The 22,000-nt window shown below is 34.4% G+C and overlaps 2 protein-coding genes across 2 annotated transcripts; both read right to left on the reverse strand.

Moving 5' to 3' along the window:
• Positions 1–309: 309 nt before the first annotated feature.
• On the reverse strand, positions 310–12,896 carry LOC132728175 (medium-chain acyl-CoA ligase ACSF2, mitochondrial-like; the record flags this gene model as incomplete). Its single annotated transcript, XM_060713804.1, is given in 15 exon segments — positions 310–544; positions 978–1,088; positions 1,767–1,908; positions 3,368–3,516; positions 4,934–5,041; positions 5,726–5,894; positions 6,205–6,353; positions 6,759–6,854; positions 7,165–7,282; positions 8,529–8,576; positions 9,093–9,211; positions 10,447–10,500; positions 12,033–12,161; positions 12,469–12,649; positions 12,861–12,896. Coding segments are annotated over 15 exon segments (1,744 nt in total), but the record flags the coding sequence as incomplete, so codon positions are not given.
• Positions 12,897–17,519: 4,623 nt separating this feature from the next.
• Positions 17,520–21,137, reverse strand: LOC132728171 (uncharacterized; the record flags this gene model as incomplete). Its single annotated transcript, XM_060713798.1, is given in 2 exon segments — positions 17,520–19,532; positions 20,826–21,137. Coding segments are annotated over 2 exon segments (1,476 nt in total). The 3' UTR covers positions 17,520–18,150.
• Positions 21,138–22,000: the final 863 nt, after the last annotated feature.

A 22,000-nucleotide genomic window follows, 5' to 3' on the forward strand; every position in this document is an offset into this window, starting at 1 on the left:
ATTTAAAGTTTTTTCTTTCGGTTGCCATGGCAACCAGAGTTCTGCATGGAATTAAATTCTTTGAACAATTTTAAAAGGTGACCACCACAGGAACATTCCTGTGAAGTTTGGATGAAATTGGCTCAGTGGTTTATGAGGAGATGTCATTTTATGTATAAGTTTACGGACGGACGGACGCCGGACGAAAAGCGATCACAAAAGCTCACCCTGTCACTTTGTGACAGGTGAGCTAAAAATAATAGAAATAAAAACGAATGACAATTCACGAAAGAAAAATGTAGCATCTGTCCATGAATATATAGAATAACATATATCTACGTTTAACCAACGCTGTATATCAGTTTACTGAACTTGCATGGTACAGCATAATTTACGTTACTTCACAACGTAACGTAACTCGATCTCAAATTTATCTTAAAACATGTTCCAGCCCAAGTGATATAGTAGCCTCTTCCCTAATTTTAAATTTTTGAACTTTTCCTGTCACCGTAAGTGGATACTCTGTAACAAACTGTACGTACTTTGGAACTTTAAACTTTGCAATCTGAAACAAAAAATAAGCTAACTCAGTATATCGCCTCACACTATTCCAACTTATTGTCAAATAATATATGACAAATAATATTAGCGCCTTCCTGACACAACATAAAGACATGGCATAGCCTTGTATACCACCCCACATAATCGTTATGTTGGCACATAAAGACGTATTGCGTAGCTATTCATATCACCCCACACTAGCTTCATTCTTGCTTATTATACAAACGGGCTGTGAAGCGTACTTATAATAGAGACAGTTTGCGTAGCTTTTCATAGCACCTATTTCAAACCTCATGCTAACTCATCATGTCATCTCTCAACTATCCCTTTAACATTCCATAAACACAAAAAAAACCCCCAGAGATGTCAATAGTTCAAAATGTGTAGATCTATCTACGTTAGAAAATATAAAGATATATATATGACAATATGTTAACCTTTTCTTTACAAAACTGCCTGATTTCCTCCTCTGTGGCTGTTTCACCATCTTTTAACTCTACCCAGGCACATATCTGTTCCCCGAGACGCTTGTCTGGTACCCCTACAACCTAAAACATTCAATATAACACTAGCTTAAGCATTTATGCATCATAAAGATTTTATTATATTTTGCTGTACAATTATTCTCTATTTCTACTTAAATATTATATGGATAATTACAATAAAGTGGTTTCATCTGGTCAACAAAAAATAAGGGAATTGTTATCAATCTAAGGCAAACTTATATCAAGATTAAACTTCAGAAAAGTACACTTACTCATTAAAGAAACATTTATTAAGACATCATATGGCTTGTATGACATTATTTTACAAGGTCTGAATAACAAGTTTCTAATCTCATTTATGACACTTATATTATCATTTTGCATGTTCAATGCAAACTTATGAATTATTTTCATCAACCAAGAAAGAAAATGCAACATAATTATGTTATGAAGATATAAAATAGACCAACTAAATTGCCCAATATACACAGTTGTTTGCTTATATAACTTGTCAAAAGTATTATTTTTAAGATTAATACCTCAGAATTCCTTTATTTAAGAAAAGATATAAAAATATCAATAAATTAACAGCAAACATATACATGTTCATATGTAATACAAATGTATAAATGTCACGGTTATCAAATTAAAATTACGTGACAAACGTGCATTAAAATAAAACCCACAAACCAGTTATAATGAGCAATTAAAATTTCTGACAACAATACAGTAACATTTTACCTGAACGTCTTTAATCTTAGGGTGAGTATACAAAACTTGTTCTATCTCTAACGGGTAAATATTTTCTCCACCTCTAATTATCATGTCCTTAATACGGCCTGATATTTGTACAAAGCCATCTTTATCCATTATAGCAGTGTCCCTAAAAAGGTAAAAATAATATCAGCCATGTTAACAGTAGCAACATTTCAGGTTTTTTTTGCAAAATACAGCTGTAGGAAAGCGAGTTTCAAAGAGTATATAAATTGCTAGTGAACGTGACCCATGATGTGTACGACTTACCCTGTAAGATATCATATATCAGGTAAACAAACATACCATCTAAAATACCATCTATCAGGTAAACTACCCTGTAAGATACAATCTATCAAGTAAACAAACTTACCCTGTAAGATATCATCTATCAGGTAAACAAACCTGCCCTGTAAGATACCATCTATCAGGTAAACAAACCTGCCCTGTAAGATACCATCTATCAAGTAAAAAAACCTGCCCTGTAAGATATCATTTATCAAGTAAACAAACCTGCCCTGTAAGATACCATCTATCAGGTAAACAAACTTACCCTGTAAGATACCATCTATCAGGTAAACAAACTTACCCTGTAAGATACCATCTATCAGGTAAACAAATTTATCCTCTAAGATGCCATCTATCAGGTAAACAAACTTACCTTGTAAGATACCATCTATCAGGTAAACAAACTTATCCTGTAAGACACTATCTATAAGGTAAACAAACTTATCCTGTAAGATACCATCTATCAGGTAAACAAATTTACCCTGTAAGATACCATCTATCAGGTAAACAAATTTGCCCTGTAAGATACCATCTATCAAGTAAACAAACCTGCCCTGTAAGATACCATCTATCAGGTAAACAAACCTGCACTGTAAGATATCATCTATCAAGTAAACAAACCTGCCCTGTAAGATACCATCTATCAGGTAAACAAACATACCCTGTAAGATACCATCTATCTGAAAACAAACTTACCCTGTAAAATATCACCTATCAGGTAAACAACCCTGTAAGATACCAACTATCTGGTAAACAAATTTACCCTGTAAGTATGATACCATTTATCAGGTAAAGGAACTAACCTTGGCAGAAACCATCTATCAAGTAAACAAACTTACACTGTAAGATACCATCTATCAGGTAAACTACCCTGTAAGATACCAACTATCTGGTTAACAAAGTTACCCTGTAAAATATCATCTATCAGGTAAACAATCAAACCCTGTAAGATACTACTATCAAGTGAACAAACATACCCTGTAAGATACCATCTAACAGGTAAACAAACTTACCCTGTAAGAAACAATCTATCAGGTAGACAAATTTATTCTGTAAAATATCATCTATCAGGTAAACAAACTTACCCTGGAAGATACCAATTATCAGGTAAACAAACTTACCCTGTAAGATACCATCTATCAGATAGACAAATTTACCCTATAAGATACCAACGATCAGGTAAACAGACTAACCCTGTAAGACACCATCTATCAGGTAAACAAACCTTCCCTGTAAGATACCATCTACCAAGTAAACAAACTTACCCTGTAAGATACCATTTATCAGGTAAACAAACTTACCCTGTAAGATACCATCTATCAGGTAAACAAACTTCACGTGTTTTATCCTCATCTCCCCAGTACCCGAGCATTGTCGTGTATCCCCTCGTGCACAACTCGCCAACTGTTCCCACAGGCACTATTTTACCGTCTTCATCAACAACTTTTGCCTGATATAATATTTAGTGTCTTATTATACAGAACATGTCGAAAGGTGTTACAACGCAACGCAACGGCCTCGGCAACAACAACAGCAAAGAGAATGGACGACAAGACTGCAGCGATTTACGATTTGTACCAGGAGCACCGCTAGGCGTAGCATTATATGCCCGAAAGTGTTGTTTTTTTTAAGTAAGGATGAAGCATTTGTAAGACATGGGAATTAAATAAAGTATTACCTTCTTCAAATAGCCATCCTCCTATGAAGTTTGAACACTGTCGCCAGTGTGGGCCAAATGGAACTTAAGTTATGTTCCAGAAACTGTTTTTAGTTTTAAAGTAATAGTGACCTTGACCTTTGACCTTGTTACCCCAAAATCTATAGGGGTCTTCTACCCAATATGGACAATCATTCTATAAAGTTTGAATATTATGGGCTAAATGGAACTTGAGTTATGCTCCGGAAACTGTTTTCAGTTTTAAGTTAATAGTGACCTTGACCTTTGACCTCATGACCCCAAAACCTATAGGGGTCTTTTACCCAATATGGACAATCATCCAGTAAAGCTTAAACACTGTGAGCCAAATGGAACTTAAGTTATGCTCCAGAAACTGTTTTCAATTTTAAGTTAATAGTGACCATGACCTTTGACCTTGTGACCCCAAAATCAATAGGGGTCTTCAACCCAATATGGACAATCATCCTATGAAGTTTGAACACTGTGGGCCGAATGGAACTTACGTTATGCTCCAGAAACTGTTTTCAGTTTAAAGGTAATAGTGACTTTGACCTTGTGACCTCAAAATCAATAGGGTTCTTCTTCTCAATATGGACAATCATCCTATGAAGTTTGAATATTGTGGGCCAAATGGAACTTAAGTTATGCTCCGGAAACCAAATTGCTAACGGACGCCAGGGGGTATAACATATTATGCCCGAAATTTTTTCGGGCATATAAAAAGGCGGGTTAAGACAAATGATAATGGAGTGTATAAAAGCCATAAATGTGATGTTTCGATGATGATCAAGAGTAGTCAGTTATAATATTAGTCAATAAATGTCAGAATTTGTCAATCAGGGGGAGACGTTAAAACATATGAAGACGTATTCCTATCACAATAACAAAACATCAGTTTCGGTTAGTGAAAATACGAAATGATCAAACGTGGCTGACTACAATATTCATGATTCTTGCAAAATAAGTAGAGAAGTTGTTCCGTGACAACTGAGATCTGTTATTGGATATTGGCGGGATATAATAAGCATATTTCGTGGACAATGACAAGTCTTATATCAGTGATAAATGAAAGTCCGAAAGGAGTTAAGTCCGATCTCGTTAAACGCAAGCGACAGTAATATACTGATGTAACTTTTAATAACAGTTTTTGAACTAAAAACATTGAAAGGATAATATAGTGAGAATTGACCTCTACATGTGGATGTGCTGTACCAACAGTTGATACTCGCTTGTCTACTGAATCGTTTCTCTTGCTTTGGAACGTCACGGGACTATTTTCTGTCGTGCCGTAACATACCTGAAAGTTGTAAAACGCCATTACTAGATGATTAGCAACATAAAATAAATAAATGTTCTTGACATAAGCAATGCTACTGGCATCATTTTAAAATATAATCAATGTTAATAAGCTATTTTAACAGTTAATAATAACGAACCAGCAGACTGAGTGAATTATACGTTTTGCTGCTCAGTTTTATTATTTCAATTTCTCCTGAATGTTCTAATTGACAAGACCATTATAGAAAATTACCATTTAAAGCCTGATTTTTGTCAAATATATTCACACGGGCATGTAAAATACCAGACAATTTCTTGGCGGTTGAGCAATCTCATTTAAATCAGCTCAACATGTATGCTACTTGCGAAAGTTTGTGGAGCGTCAGTTATAAGATATCATTTGAATGAGATTTGGTGTTTATGTTTACAAACATTACTTTTAAATCAGAAAATGATCAGAAAATTATTGTGTATACATGTATATTCTTTAAACCTATCAAAAGTAAGCTATATTAGAGCTCTAAACATGTAACCTTTATCTAACAGGTCAGAAGAAGTAGCGTGGTAATGTATAATACTGATCTAGTTCAAACTAGAATACTATTATATTATTAAAACATTCTTATATTTGTATATTCAAAGACATACATGTAAGACGAGATTATACTATTAATGTAATATAAAACATTAAATGAAGACATACCGTGACCTCGTACATGTGCATTTTAGCAATGACCTGCTTCATTGTTTCTATAGGACATGGTGACCCCGCCATTATACCAGTGTACAGGGTTGACAGATCAAACTTGTCGAATTCAGGGTAGTTTAACATGTCAATAAACATTGTTGGTACTCCATATAATGCTGTACATCTTAAACAAAAGGAATAAATACATGTTTTGAACAGATTTTAACGATTTTGAACAAATAATAGTAGCTTGACTTTTTCTTTGAAACAGACAGCTAAAACTGAAACATGACTTTTCTCCTCTAAAAATAACAACACGTAACTAAACGAAAATGGAAACGGTATTGCTAAAATGCATAATTTGGATTTATTATAATACATATATATATGTTTTAGGGCCTCACATTTTAATTTTATAAAAGAACGGTAATGATTATACCATTTCATAACCAAAAATATGAACAACTGTCCGTCAGTTAGTTACATTGCCTTACTTTTCTTTCGCCACAGCTGTCAAAGCAGAGGCTGGGTCGAAGCCTGGAGCTGGAAACACACATGTAGCCCCGTGATTTGGTATTTGTAAACATGCTAAAACCATCCCAAAACAGTGATATAACGGCACAGGACAGCAGATTCTAGCCGGCTAAAATTATTGAACATTTATTTACATCATTGTAAGAAGTTTGTCTTGCAAGAAATTTGAGACAATCACAACAATATAATTGTTAATCTACGATATAAACATTAAAGTACAACAGTAATTGCACTACAGTTATATTAGTGGTATGTGTGCCTTTTACGACTTTACTAACATTCAACGTATTTGTGCATCAGAGCAATCAATAATTTCTGTAGTAAATTTGAAGAGATTTTGGAAGAGTTTATCGACATGGACAAAATATTTATAATGTATATTTTTATAATGTATATTTTGTTTGTTACACAGAGATAATATCTTTTAAGCAAATAATAACGGGAAAAAATATCAATCTTTGTGGAAGTTGAACAATTGATACTAATATACCCTTTAAATTCAATTAAGGCATACCCTGTTATGGAAATCCAACCGCAGTCCGGTAAAATAACTGTTATTTACAATATTATGGTGTGATAATGTTGCACCTTTCGGAAACCCCGTCGTGCCCTGAAATGAATGAGTAGCTATATACATGTACCTAATATTAAAAGTGTCAGTGTTGTTGTGTCAGTGTTGTTGCGGATGTAGGATCTATTCTTGTAATTGTAATACAATCTCAATGTACTCCCTTATACCCAAGTGTATTACAATGAAACAGCGTAATCTTTCTTATAAAGAACTATTTACATCTACTATTTACATACGTGTGCAAACAGTAAAAACTCTGAAAACCGGGCACTCAGAAAACCGGAATCCACTGAAAATGGGCGATTTTAAAAGTCCTATTTTTTGTTAACTAATAACAGAGAAGACGTACCGATGTAAATTGGATATTTATAGGTTCATCAAACTGAAGGCTGTCCTGTATGTCAACAATCTGCCGAACGCTCGAGTCACTTCCGGCAGCCATGACGTCAGAAAACTTCAAAGTTCCCCTATGAGAAAAAAAAATGTTTAAAATATTATCAAACATATCAAAAACTAACAAATTTTTAACATTCGAATTTTCTCTCATAAATTTTACAGTTTTGCGATTATGTAAAATACCTCTTTAAGCTGGATTCACACTAGGACATTTGGACAGGCGTTTACCGACGGTTTGGCAAAAGTTCAAGTCAAGCTCCCTTTTAAACGTTGAAAGTTGATGTTTGTTGATGAACGCTTGTGAATGTTTGTTGAAAATGTTGACAACTAAATCTTGGAAATAAACGTTGGTGTTGGTCCGTTGTCAGTGTCTTAAAACCTTACTTAAGTTTGATAGAGTTTACCATGTTAGGCTTCGTTGTCTAATATCGACTATAAGACGCTGGTGGTTTTCATCGTTTGTTACCCAACGGTCTATGAATGTTGCAAACATTCTTAAGCTTTCTTGCATATCAGACTGGCGTTTCCGTTAGTTTTACCCATGCCGGAAATTTCATCTGGCATGGGGGGTTCCAGATGAGTCGTGCTGTACAATGGCACGATAAAGATGACGTCATTTTACCGTTATGAATGATTTTGTAATTCATACGCGTAACGCTGTTGAATGAAAGTAGTTACGGTTGTAATGATATAAATTTTCATTGAAAATAAAGATAAAGAATTTAAAATATAATGGAATATGGTAGAATATGCAAGAAAAAATATCTGACATATGTTTGCGGTTCGGATCGGAATATCCGTCCCTCGGTCACCCGCCAATGGGCGGTAACTCGGCAAGCCTCGTTACCGCCCAATGGGCGGGTCACCTCGGGACGAATATTCCGATCCGAACCGCAAAATATGACAGATATTATTATTCTGTAACGTTGTTTTGTACAACGAATCCTAATGAACCCTGGTACAAATCAACTTGCAATATTTGCGGACAAAATACAACGTCCTTTGAGCGTAACTCAAACGTTTTTACACGAATGTCGATCATACATTTTGAATATTAGTTCATTGTACTACAACAGCAAACGCTGAAACATTCGAGCGTGAAAATTTTGTGTGTGTGACCGTAAGAAACCTTCTTGTGAAGGAACTTTTCACCGACTTATTAAACAAACATTTCTGGTGTGAATTCAACTTTTGATTAAGGAACCATTTACCACGACATGTCTTCCTAATGTCATATTGATTTATAATTGGATATTGGCTACATGTATATTAAATTTTCTTTTAATTTTATTTTTTAAAAGTTAAGCAATAACTTACGGGTAGTCATCTTCACCCATCATTATAATGTACTTCAGACCTGGTAGTCTAAAAGGAAATAAGAAAGAGAATAGTTGGATCAATCTAATGATGGTATAAAATTGATTTGAAATATCACAAGACAGATCGTATTTCCAGATTATAAATTCATACAAAACCAAGTTCCCTGATACTAAAAAAGTTGTTTTGCTGTACTGACAGGAATTTCATTATTAATTTTGGCATTCGAGCATAATAAATAAAAGATAGAAGTAGAGACATAATTATAACATTAAGTCAGATTAATGAGAATGATCAGTCAATGTACATGTAAAATTAATGTTACATCTACTCTATATTTAGTCGATAATGATTTAATAATAAAATCTGTGCAAGAACATTTTTTCTGTTGATTTATTGACAAGAATGAAATTGACGGTTATAATAAGATATAACTACATACATGTATGAATCAATTGTAGCAATCAAAATAATATATTTCTATAGCTAAGTGTACAGGAGTTATTTCTCTGTCTTAATCTAATTCTAATTAGATATCAGTTAGTGAGTAAAACAATATCTTACATATGACTGCGAAGAGTATGTGGTTTACAAGAAGCCAGTTCCGGTACAAGTTGAAACATAATCTCATAATAAAGCTGGTCCTTGAACTCTGTCGCACACACTACTGCTTTACAATCAACCTGAAATAACAAGTTTACCCATGTAGTTCGTTAACCAGTTACCTAGCTTTACCGATGTTTATCTTTACCGATGTTGCCAAATAACCGAGGTTCACCGTTCTATAATCGAAATAACCGGTTTGTAAATACGTATTTACCGATGTTTTCTGACTTTAACCTATGATAAGTGATACAACAAAAACAACCCACATGCAATCTCATATACACCAAGTGTCAGAAATTCAGGTATTTATTTGTATAGTTTCACGAGCTATGCTGCGATGTTTCAAAATAGAATCCCTACTTAAGACCACCCCGGAATTAAGACCACCCCGCTATTGAGACCATTTTTTAAAAGTACGGAATTTTCGGTTCTTTATGTCAATGGTTACATGATCCAGAATTAAGACCACCTCGCTTATCCACTTTTAAGACCACTAGATTCAGTCCCAATTCTTTGTTTTGTTCTTTACTTGACCCCACTATTGAGACCACTGATTTAAAGTCCACGCCTACCTAGATCTTGAATTTGTTGTTATTATCAGCTTGAATGCTCTAATGCATGACACCTAATTTCAAAAGGTGTCAAAAACACCTTATATCATGTAATAAGGTGAGAAAGTAAATTTTAGAGTGGTTTAATCTTGCTTTCAGTACATTGATTACATGCTGAACTTATTTTGTATTTGATCATATAATAATTAATATTGAAATTGATATTGAAATCAGTCAAAATGGAATTTGATATTAAATTTTTTTCTTCCCATCAGGTATTTATTTATAACAAAGTTTTATGTTGTTTTTTCAGGTATATATATTGTTTGTTCATACAAATGACTAAAATAGACCCTGGTCAAAAAGTGTGTAAGCATTGATAAGAATATTCACAATTAAGGCCACCCCACAATTAAAACCACTTTGGTCCAGTCCCGATGGTGGTCTTAATTGAGGGTTTTTATTGTATAATGAAGACGTATGAAAACATTCTTAACAGCTAATCAAATGCTATACTATATAGCACAACTCTTCTCTCCTAAAAATAGACAGGTTTATATTCTATATTATGCCATGCTTTAATCTGAAAAGCTGTCTATGTACTTTTCTATTTTCAAAAATGATTTAAAGGTCATACATCCAATTATATCAAAATGTGATCAAAGCACCAAAAGTGAAACATAAAACGTTCGGTGTACTTCTTTAACAGTTCATCAGACACTGGACCAGATACGACTCTTGTATAGCAAATTACAACCTACCAGCTGTAAAGCATACTCCAGTTCAAAACTTCGGTATAAAGGGTTGATATTCACCTAGAAAAGAAAAGGAGAATCATACCTTAGATGTGTGTTCAAAACAATGATACTGTTCTAACAATCCTTGTGTAAATTTCCGGTTTTGAGCAGATATAAGTTAGAATGCACTCTTAGGCAGCCTTTTGGGGTCCAATTTCGACCCCAAAGTGCGTTAAACAGGTACATATGCATTTTTAACATCAGACAAACGACCGCTCTTTGGGGTCATAAAAATGAATTTTCAATATGTTTTAAATAATATATTGTAGTCAAAGCCAGTGGTAAACAAAAATCAATGTATTAAATAGACGCAAAACATGTGCCCTGAATTATAGTGGAATCAATAAGAATTTAAATGATCTTGATCAGTAAGAGAAGAACTTTCATCAAATAAAGAAATTGTATTAATTAATAAGCTCAAAAATATAGTTTTATGCCCCCGGCATATAATGGCCCTTTTACTTTGAAAATAATATGAAATTTTCAGTTTCCGTTCATTATCTCCCCAATGGTATTACACATTCAACTCAAACTTGACATATGGATATGTCATGAGAAAATTCAGGTCAAGTTTGAATTTGGTCAGGGTTCGATAATTTTTGGCAGAGTTATGCCCCTTTTACTTTGAAAATAATATGAAATTTTCAGTTTCCGTTCATTATCTCCCAAACGGTATTACACATTCAACTCAAACTTGACATATGGATATGTCATGAGAAAATACAGGTCAATTTCTAATTTGGTCATGGTTCGATGATTTTGGCAGAGTTATGCCCCTTTTACTTTGAAAATAATATGAAATTTTCAGTTTCGGTTCATTATCTCCCCAACGGTATCACACATTCAACTCAAATTTGACATATGGATACGTTAAAAGAATGCTCAGGCCAAGTTACAATTGGTCATGGTTCAATGATTTTTGGCAGAGATATGTCCCTTTCACTTTGAAAATAATATGAAATTTTCAGTTTCCGTTCATTATCTCCTTTAGGGTATTACTCATTCAACTCAAATTTGACATATGGATACGTCAAAGAAATGTCATGGTTTGATAAAAGCTGACAGAGTTATCCCTCTTGAACTTTGAAAAAAAATCAGAATTTTTAAGTTTCCATTCATTATCTCCCCAATAGTTGTACACATTCAACTCAAATTTGACATAAAGATACATCTTAGGAATAAGCAGTTCAAGTTTGAATTTGGTCGTGGTTCAATGATTTTGGACAAAGTTATCTTACTTGAATGTTAGAAAAATTTTGAATTTTCAGTTTCAGCACTCATACTTTAGTGGAAATGTATGTAGCCATTATTTTTGGCTACAAATATGCAATATGCAATTTCAATCAAGTTGTAAAAGCTTCTTCATTGTAGTCTAACATATTGCAAATAATTCCTAGAACTGCCTTGTATAGGGTGTAATCGAAAGTGAATGATGTGGGTTGATATTAACGATTTCTGAGTTTGGGTAAAACTGTATTCGCGAAGTGTACGCGAATACAGTTTTACCAAAACTCAGAAAAAGTCATATAAATGTAAAGTCTTACACTTACTAAAATCAAGCCAGCTCTTGCCGTTGCATACTGTGTTATGACCCATTCCGGCGAGTTCGGACCCCAGATTCCAACACGATCTCCCTTTTTAAGACCAAGCTCTAAAAGCCCAGCTGCAAAACGATCGGCCTGCAAATACACATGCATGGATAAAATCTAACTTAATTATATGTAACTCGACTATTTCTTAGTGCTAGCTGGTATTTTTAGATTTGACAGGAATGCTGGGTATAACTTCCTAACTTGAGACAGTAACGTACCAATCAAAAGGAACATGATATGATAACGATTTGCAAAGGTGTCATATTCATATAATATATATACAATAAATAATGTATAATATATTTTTTTTCACCATCTAGTTACATAGCACATTCATGAGTGCGCGTCCATCGTAAAAAGAAACTCGAATTTTTAAACAAAATAAAACAGTTACCTCTTCTAATAATTGAAAGAATGTTTTCCTGACTCCTGTCGTCGGGAAAACAACAGCTTCTCTATCAGGTGTCTTTTCTGTCTGGGTTTGTAAAAGTTTACCAATAGTTATGCCCCTTAGAGGGATTTCCCCGGGTCCGTGTGTGTAGCTCCATTTTGTAGAAAAACAGTAAGAGCTGCAACTGTAAACGATGTCATGTAACTCTCAAAAATATTTAGCAAAATAAACAAAAATGATGGTTATAACAAGCATTTAACCTATTCATTTAGTCAATAGCAAGTTGCGAAGTAAAATCAGTTGAAGTCAGGGTATCCCCTCCACTACAGTGATTTATTATATTACCATTGTTTACACGTAATGATAACTAGGTCAGGTGAAAGAAATAAACTTACCTGAAAGACCGTTTTAGCGATTTATTCCCCAATATAACCCTAAAAAATGTGTTAGATTTTAACATATTTTTTATTTAGATGGAACTCGTTAAAAGGTGTACGTAGCTTAAACCTTGCAAGTAAAGTCTACTACAGTACGTATATGAAATAATTTCATTTTAATAAACGCTTTTGCATGCAACTTTGCACTTAAATCCAAAAACATTTTTTTCCACACGATAATTATTGCATACGAAAAGGAATTCACTGGTGGGTAATATCACGCTATCAACCGTATTATAAATACACATGTAGTTCAAAAGTTACTATCAACATATAATTATGCATGTATATACCAGTGACTATGGAACGCCGGAACTGCCTTATTACCGGTATGTCTTTTTTTGCAGTAATTACAGGCATGAGTTTGTGAGGTAACATCTCATTAAATCTGCGAGAAAACTATGTATGTAAAAATTACAATTATTACATGTAGTAAACGAGTATTCGAAATACATTATACTGTATTATATATATTTATATACAAGTCATGTACTCGTATATAATATATTTATGCAAATCAGCATATTTCTGCCTGATAATACGTTATGTGTTATATTTGGATTCCAAAACTTAGAGGTCTACAATTTTCAGAAAACAACAAACAAAACATGACAGTTTGCTTTAAATTATAAATGATAACATTTTAAAAATTAGATTAAAACTCCTTTCAAGTTAATCTTCGCACCACTACTAACATTTATATTAAAGCTACATATTAAATAAATATGTATTAATACTTTTGCCGTCGGCCTAAAAACCAAGCATTCTACAGATTCATTAACCTTTTTAACAGTCTTGTTGTAAATCTAAAAAAATATTGTTCATAAATAAGGATTTTAAACGGAAAACCCCACGGTAACACTAAAGTTCGTATACGAATTTTAACATGCAAATGAAGATTATAATCAGCTTGTGTATGCGCTACGTCACAGTGTTGTAGCTGCTATCCGGAACACAACAAATATGAGATTTTCTTTTGCAAACGCATTTTAACCGTTTAACTTAACGGTGCACTAGGCCTGAGGTTCAGTAAAAAGTAATCATCTCATAAAAAAGATTAAATTTGTATGAAAACATCCGTTACAATGCGGAAATTTACCGTTAAATTAGGACTGCTACTTATAGTCATGTTTCTTAATTTAATAGTGATGTACGGATGATCTGAAGGCGGAGTTTCTCATGCAAACAATTATTGTACTTCCGATTTTTTTGTCTGGACACCAAAATAAGACCTGGAGTCGATATAAAACCCAATTTATTAATGAAATGTCGCTATTTCTGTTTTTATGAAATTTATTAAATGTAACTTTAAGCCTTAATAAACTTCCATTTGTGTTTCAGGATATTTTATGCGAAAACTCTTGAAAAGCGAAGTACATTGTAATTAAAATGTATATCACATTTCTATGAAAACTTTATGCCGTCCCCTATTTCTGTATTTTCAATGTATTTATTGGCAATACACTCATACATGATAGCCGGATTCAAAATAAAGATGTACACGAGGAAAATTTTATAATACTTTTTTAACATTTACATCATAACTTATAATGTTAAGGTACACTGTAATTGTGTTTTTTTTGTAGTTTACCCGCCGGATCACGACAATAAGCCGCTTTTAATTCACCAGATCGCAGTTCCGCCATCGCATAGTTCCTGGGCATAACATCTAAAAGTTTATCAGGAAAACAGAACTTGTCGAGTAGGCTAAGGTAAGATCATTATTATACCCCCGCACATCAAAGTTGTAAGGGGGTATACTGGAATCAGCTTGTCCGTCCGGCCACCCGGACGTCCGGACGTCTCCCCGTCCGTCGGTTTTCCTTGTCCGCCCTATAACTTGAGATTCCTTTGGCCCACAGTCTTCATATTTGGCATGGAGGTTAGTCATGATTAGTAAATGACCCCTATTGATTTTGGGGTCACTGGGTCAAAGGTCAAGGTCACAGGGGCCTTGACTTTAAAAAGCTTGTCCGCCCAATAACTTGAGATTCCTTTGGCCCAGAGTCTTCATATTTGGCATGGAGGTTAGTCATGATAAGTAGATGGCCCCTATTGATTTTAAGGTCATTGGGTTAAAGGTCAAGGTCACAGGGGCCTTAACTAAAAAAACATTGTCCGCCCAATAACTTGAGATTCCTTTGACCCACAGTCTTCATATTTGACATGGAGGTTAGTCATGATTAGTAGATGACCCTTATTGATTTTGGGGTCACTGGGTCAAAGGTCAAGGTCACAAGGGCCTTGACTAAAAAAAAGCTTGTCCACCCAATAACTTGAGATTCCTTTGACCCACCGTCTTCATATTTGGCATGGAGGTTAGTCATGATTAGTAGATGACTCCTATTGATTTTGAGGTCACTGGGTTAAAGGTCAAGGTCACAGGGGCCTTGACTAAAAAAACCTTGTCCGCCCAATAACTTATGATTCCTTTGACCCACTGTCTTCATATTTGGCATGGAGGTTAGTCGTGATTAGTAGATGACCCCTATTGATTTTGGGGTCAATTGGTCAACGGTCAAGGTCACAGGGGCCTTGACTTTAAAAAGCTTGTCTGCCCAATTACTTGAGATTCCTTTGGCCCAGAGTCTTCATATTTGGCATGGAGGTTATTTATGATAAGTTTATGACCCCTATGGAATTTTGAAGTCACTGGGTTAAAGGTCAAGGTCACAGGGGCCTTGACTAAAAAAAAGCTTGTCCGCCCAATAACTTAAGATTCCTTTGACCCACAGTCTTCATATTTGGCATGGAGGTTAGTCATGATTAGTAGATGACCCCTATTGATTTTGGGGTCACTGGGTCAAAGGTCAAGGTCACAGGGGCCTTGACTTTAAAAAGCTTGTCCGCCCAATAACTTGAGATTCCTTTGACCCACAGTCTTCATATTTGGCATGGAGGTTAGTCGTGATTAGTAGATGACCCCTATTGATTTTGAGGTCACTTGGTCAAAGTTCAAGGTCACAGGGGCCTTGACTTAAAAAAAGCTTCTGACAAAGTGGTATGCGGGGGTATTCACGCCATGACAGTGGCAGTTCTAGTTTTGATATATGAATACATAACATATTAATAATATATACAAATATTGAGGAAGATAAAAAGTTTTCTAATCATAAAAACGGAACACACGCATATGCACCAATCGTCGTATATATCCCATAATGTAGAATTGTTAAAATAATGCAGGATTGTGCAAAATCAGACTTAGTTGTGGAAATAAATGTCGAAAACTAAAAGCAAATATGTTAGGTATACCGAAAAGCAAACCATAAAGAAAGGCCAAATGTGCGTTATTGTACTCATTTATATCGGCGAAACACAAACTTTAACGCCAGAACAGTAGCCAGTTCGTTTTTCTCACAAATAATCTGGAATATATGTAATGAGGGTCCTTACAGCCATATGCGCTAATTTAATGAAATATACTTTAAAATGTATACTACCGACCCTTTTTCATATTCAAAGTGGTCATAAGCCCCCCCCCCCCCCCCCCCCCCCCCCCCCCCCCCCCCCCCCCCCCCCCCTCCAATTCAGCGTTATTTTTTACGGTGAAGTGATTTACTAGACCGCTTTTAACAAAAGAGCAAAAGGTAAATAAGGAAAATGACGCAGTGAAATTTCAGCATCATTGCTTTAACAAAAATGGCTAGATTAAATAAAGTATTTCTGTTGTCGCTACACATTAGAGCCTGAAAATTAAAAATACCAGGAAACCTTGAATAATAATTACTGATAGACTTGTGTCTTTCATGATTAAAATAAGTACATTTAAAAATATAGTGAAATTCATCACCTATTTCTTGCTGGTTACAAGTGAGCATGTTCTATTTTCTCTTTCAGTACCAAAATAGCGACATTTCTCTAAAGGAATATCAGAATTGAGACATCTAAATTTATAAAGAGTAAATGCTAAATTTCTTGGTAAACATAGTAAATAATGTTCTAATTTAAATTGAGTTTTATATATTCTATAATTTAAACACTTAGCAGAATTGAAAACATCACTATTCCATACTTGTAAAGACTGATCATGCAATCGTGATTTTATTTCATATTCATCCGACACAAAACTCCCTAAGGGCTCACACGCCCGCCCGCTTCCACCCGATAAAAATTGCTCCAAAATAAATACACGTTACTTTCTCTAAAAAATGAATACCTTGGCTGCTGGTAGCTGTGTGAGCCCTTAGGGAGTTTTGTGTCGGATGAAATTATGATCAACCTTCGCCTTACTTCTACTAAGGTAAGTCTAGCTTAATCATTAAATTTAAAATTATAAAAATTTGTAACATTCTGAGTTATCCAAAAATCAGAACAACCAATATTGTAACTCCGGCCGGGCATACCAACATTTTGGAGTTCTGGGTTTTTTCATTCATCTTAATGCGGCATTTTGACACCAGTAAAACACCATTTAAACCAACGGTTTATGTACTAAGATTATGGACGGACTGAAGCACATAAGCCATTGAAACAGACGGTTTCCATGCTTAAATTTCGGGCGGGATGAAAACTAATCAGTGAACGTTATTGTTAACACATATATACGTATGTGGAACGTTGCAGAGTTATATACATTTGTGTAAAAATTGTTCAAAATAAAATAAAACGACAACAAGAAAGTTTTTCTCTATTAAATATATAGTACAAATTTGTGACATAAACTTTGCAAAACAATATAAGAAAATAGAAAAATTATCCGACTGTTTACATGATTTCCGTATATTCTAATATTTTTGTTCTTTATCTACATTACATACTTGTCTTTCATCTTTCTTATCATGTTGCTGTCAGGTTTTCGGAGGTATTATACCCGTACCGTATGATATAAACATTGTAAAATAGTAGAATATATATAAAATATTTATATATTTGCATTGTGTGTGATAATGATGTAGAGAAGTCGACTTCTCGATGCTGCAGAACTCCTAAACTCCTATATATAATATAATATTGTTTAGATCATTTCTGGTATTTTCCGCTGTTTCCTATAAATCTATAAATCATATTTATTCTCCTTAGAAAACTAGATATATACACGTTCCGGAACTGATGCATTACTTTTATATAATTTTCGTCTGAATAAATACAAAAAAAACAACAATCTTCCTTGTGACTACATATGTCTGGCTTTTCACATGTCATTTAGTCCATGTTTCTAACATGATTAAAAGTCACAAATGTTCTCTTGAATGTTACATTTTTGTAGTTTATCGGACAAAACATGACAGCATTAGAAATAAGCAATCTAAATCCGGGAGGAGAAAGCGAATGTATCATAAGGTACATGCTTTTGATCTTTCCGATGACGTTGGTGCCAGTCCTTTGAATTTTCTATACGATGTATGATATTACCAGCCGTCTGTTGACCTGATCTATATGCCCCATGGACGAACCCATAATGCAACGGATCTAGATGTTCTCCAGCAAAGAAAACCCGCCCTATCGGTGCCTGAAAGTCTTTCATTATCTCAGTAGTAAAACCAGTGGGCCAGTAACTGAATGCCCCTCTAGTAAACGGATCAGTGTTCCATCTAGATACTTTAAAACCTGACGGTTCGGGAATCGTTGTGTTAGGGTAAAGCAATTGTAGATACCGGAGCACTTCCTGCATGACCATGTGGTCGCTAGACCGGTCCACCCAGTTGGCGTCATCTCCAAACAGAGAAAGCTGAAGTATGTTTGATCCTTTGTAAATCGTATTCATATTCTGCCAGCAGCTAAAATGGCCTCGTATTTTAGATGCACGCAGAATGTACATTGTTTCGTCCCAAAATGAATGCGGAAATTGTACATATATATGGGTAAACTTGCAGAAACCAAGCATGTCAATGGCCATTTGCTTTGTGTGTGGTAATGGTGGAGAAAAGTCAACTTCTCGATGCTGCAAAACTCCTAAACTAAATGTGACAACAACGAAATCAGCATTGAACAATTCCCCTGCTTTAGTATGAACAGTTACCGAATCATGTCCGTGTTCTATTTTCTTTACAGTGGTATTGAGTAATAGACGCGGGTCATCTTCTGTCATAAATGTTTCATATAAGCCTTTTATGATATCAACAAACCCGGACTCATGTTTAACAGCCATCATTTCGTAACTTCCAAAATCCTCAAACGTGTCGTCTAAATGAAGATTTTTCCCGGATAATGTTGATGGGGGCATCCCGGTTTCAAAATCTATTGAGTATGCTTCTATTACATCATCGATATTAGTTGTTGGCATCCATACTGAATTCCGTAACCCTGCTAATACAGTGAAGTCTTCTTCAACGTTCTTATTTAACTCACTTGCCTTTGTTAAAGCGTCCTGTAACTTAGAGTAAGCAGCGTCTGCTGTTTCAGTGACGTCATCACCGTTCTCGTCTCTCACTGTCCAATCATCAATGAAATTGTCAGTATATGATATATTCAGCTTTTCGGCCATCCCGTAGATTGGATTAGATCCTTTTCCGTAGATCCACATTGCACCCATTTCAACCGTGTAGTTGCCTAAGCGGTCATGTTTAATTCTTCCACCAATCCGAGAGGTTGCTTCAAGTATCAGGATATGTTGGTATCCGGCGTCATGTAGCGCCTTTGCTGTACTGAGTCCAGACATTCCTGCTCCCAAAACCAAGATTCGAGCATCTAAAAGTATAGATTCATATATATATAAAAACATTCTTTTAAACGGAAGATAAGGATTTTTAACTAGGAAACTGTACAATTCATTTATTTCTGCAAAGTTATATAAAAACAAATATATACATGTACATAAAACGTTTTTAAACAAATATTGACGGAAACCAGATATATATCACTTTCAACATTGAGCAGCCTATATGAACTCTTTGTAATTTTGCTTTTCTTTTTTCACTACTTTGTAATTATCACAACACTACAATATCAGTATATTACTATTAAGATACTTGATGCAGTTTTCAGTCAATAGCGATAGGTTCCTTAAAGACAACATGCAGCCACCGCCGGGCGGGGGCAACGCTCGACTTTGTTTACTTTTCCTAAACGCAAACAAATAAACGTTTTAAACTAATCTTTAAAAGGGAAAGTAAAAAAATAAAAGATTTTTTATCTTTTTTATTTTAATAAGTCTGTCTAGTCACATTTGTTTTGTCCAAGTATGAATCATTTCCATAAATAAATGACAAAGTTCAATCATCTCACCATGACGGCCAAGGTCATTTAAAGGTCAAGGTCAGTTATAAATTGATTAGAATAAATCCGTACATAATTACAAAATAATGACAATTTATAAAAATTCAACAATTTGACCTTGACGTTCAATGTCATTCAAAGCTCAAGGTCAATGTCAGTTCAACCTTTTAGTAGGTCTTGTCCTAAAGGTTGTTTTGTTCAGGTAAGAAGATAATCCATTTATTAACTTCCAACTTAATGCCAATTATAGCAACAATAAGTGAAAATTCAATAATTTGACATTGAAATCAAGGTCATACATGAATCAAGGTCAATTTGAGTTTGATATTCATGAAGGCCCTTACCAAGATACATGTACTGAAGTTAATCTATAGTTATAGCCAGTTACAGGAAGAAACAAGAGAATCTTATTAATTTGACATTAACAGTCAAGGTCACGTCTAAATTATTTTGTAGCAAATCTTGTTTGTCAAATCCGTACAAAAATAACAAAATTGTGACAATTTAACCAAAATTCAATAATTAATTACTAAGTTACAGTCAATTATAGCAAAAGACAGTGAAAATTACAATATTTCATGCTACATAAATTGATTTCAATGGCTCACACATTTGTAAAAAAGCTATACATATCTTATGTTTTGTGAAATGTTATATACAGTATACATACCGACAATAAATAAATTTTGATTTGATTTGTAAAACTTACTTCTATCATTGTTTCTTTATATACTAGTAAATGACGAGCGAAATAACGTAATATACCTTTCGAGCGTTGTAGAATATCCGCATCTTTTGAAGAAATCACCAAACAAAGACATAGAATAATTATTTGTATCTCCTTGAAAATCTTAACCATCTACTGCCAGATACTATCTTAATTAAGTAAAGTATTGAAATCAACAATTTTACGGATATTAAAGTAAAGCTATTTAATCACAATGAATAAGACTGAAACGATGTAAAAAGCCAATAATGATAACGATTTGAGAGAAAACCAGATTTGGCTAGTATAAACGCGAACAGCTATCTACGTTGTTTACAAACAACAGCATACTGTATATATTCTAATAAATGACCCACAGCGAAAGCCACAGTGACAAGCAAAATGCTGTATGGGACTGTTCTTTATAACTTTGTAATAAAGTGTAGCTAGAAGACATTAACTAAAAAAATATTTAGTGAACATGGAGCGAGCCATGTCGGGCAAGCTTCTCCTTAATCAAAATATTTTTACTTTATATGCTCACTAAAACATTGCCTACATTTGCATTGCCTGGAGTAACTTACTAACTTAAGTATTCCTATTTTGAATCCGGATCTGTACAGAAGTACAATGTTTAAACGCAACAGCGACAGAGTCTAAGGTCCGAAGTTACATTCATGCCAGAAAATGTGCATAGAAAGCAAATATGAACACTAGCTGGAGGAGTGCCGTCATAAACCTATCTGAAATAACGTCATATCAAACCAATATAATATTGAATGACGTCAAATCAAATTGTTCCTCAAATGATATTATCTTAAATGACGTCATGCCACGCTGTTCCTCAGCCAATATGATATTGCGCATTGTTTCTGAACCAATACATATATATTATTTAACAAATAAAACATGGCCTTGAGGGCAATATGCAAGTTTACGGACTGGTTGGTCAGACTGAGGAAGGTATATGGCCCGAAGCGCAGCTGAGGGCCATATACCTTCCGAGGTCTGACCAACCAGTCCGTAAACTTTCATTTTGCCCGAAAGGCCATGTTTTATTTGTTATATTATACCGAATTTAATCCCTTTATTCCTTTGTTTTTTGCTGTATTTTTAACAATTATTTGCTTTTAAATAATAATTTTACTTGTTCAATGTGTGAAATATCTCAAACCCTTGTCGGATTGTGTTTTATTATTTTCAAGCGATGCAGCAAAAAATCATGCTCTTCTTT

The sequence above is a fragment of the Ruditapes philippinarum genome, unplaced genomic scaffold (assembly GCF_026571515.1).
Source record: "Ruditapes philippinarum isolate M1 unplaced genomic scaffold, ASM2657151v2 ctg2582_1_1_1_1, whole genome shotgun sequence".
In the NCBI taxonomy this organism is placed as follows: domain Eukaryota; kingdom Metazoa; phylum Mollusca; class Bivalvia; order Venerida; family Veneridae; genus Ruditapes; species Ruditapes philippinarum.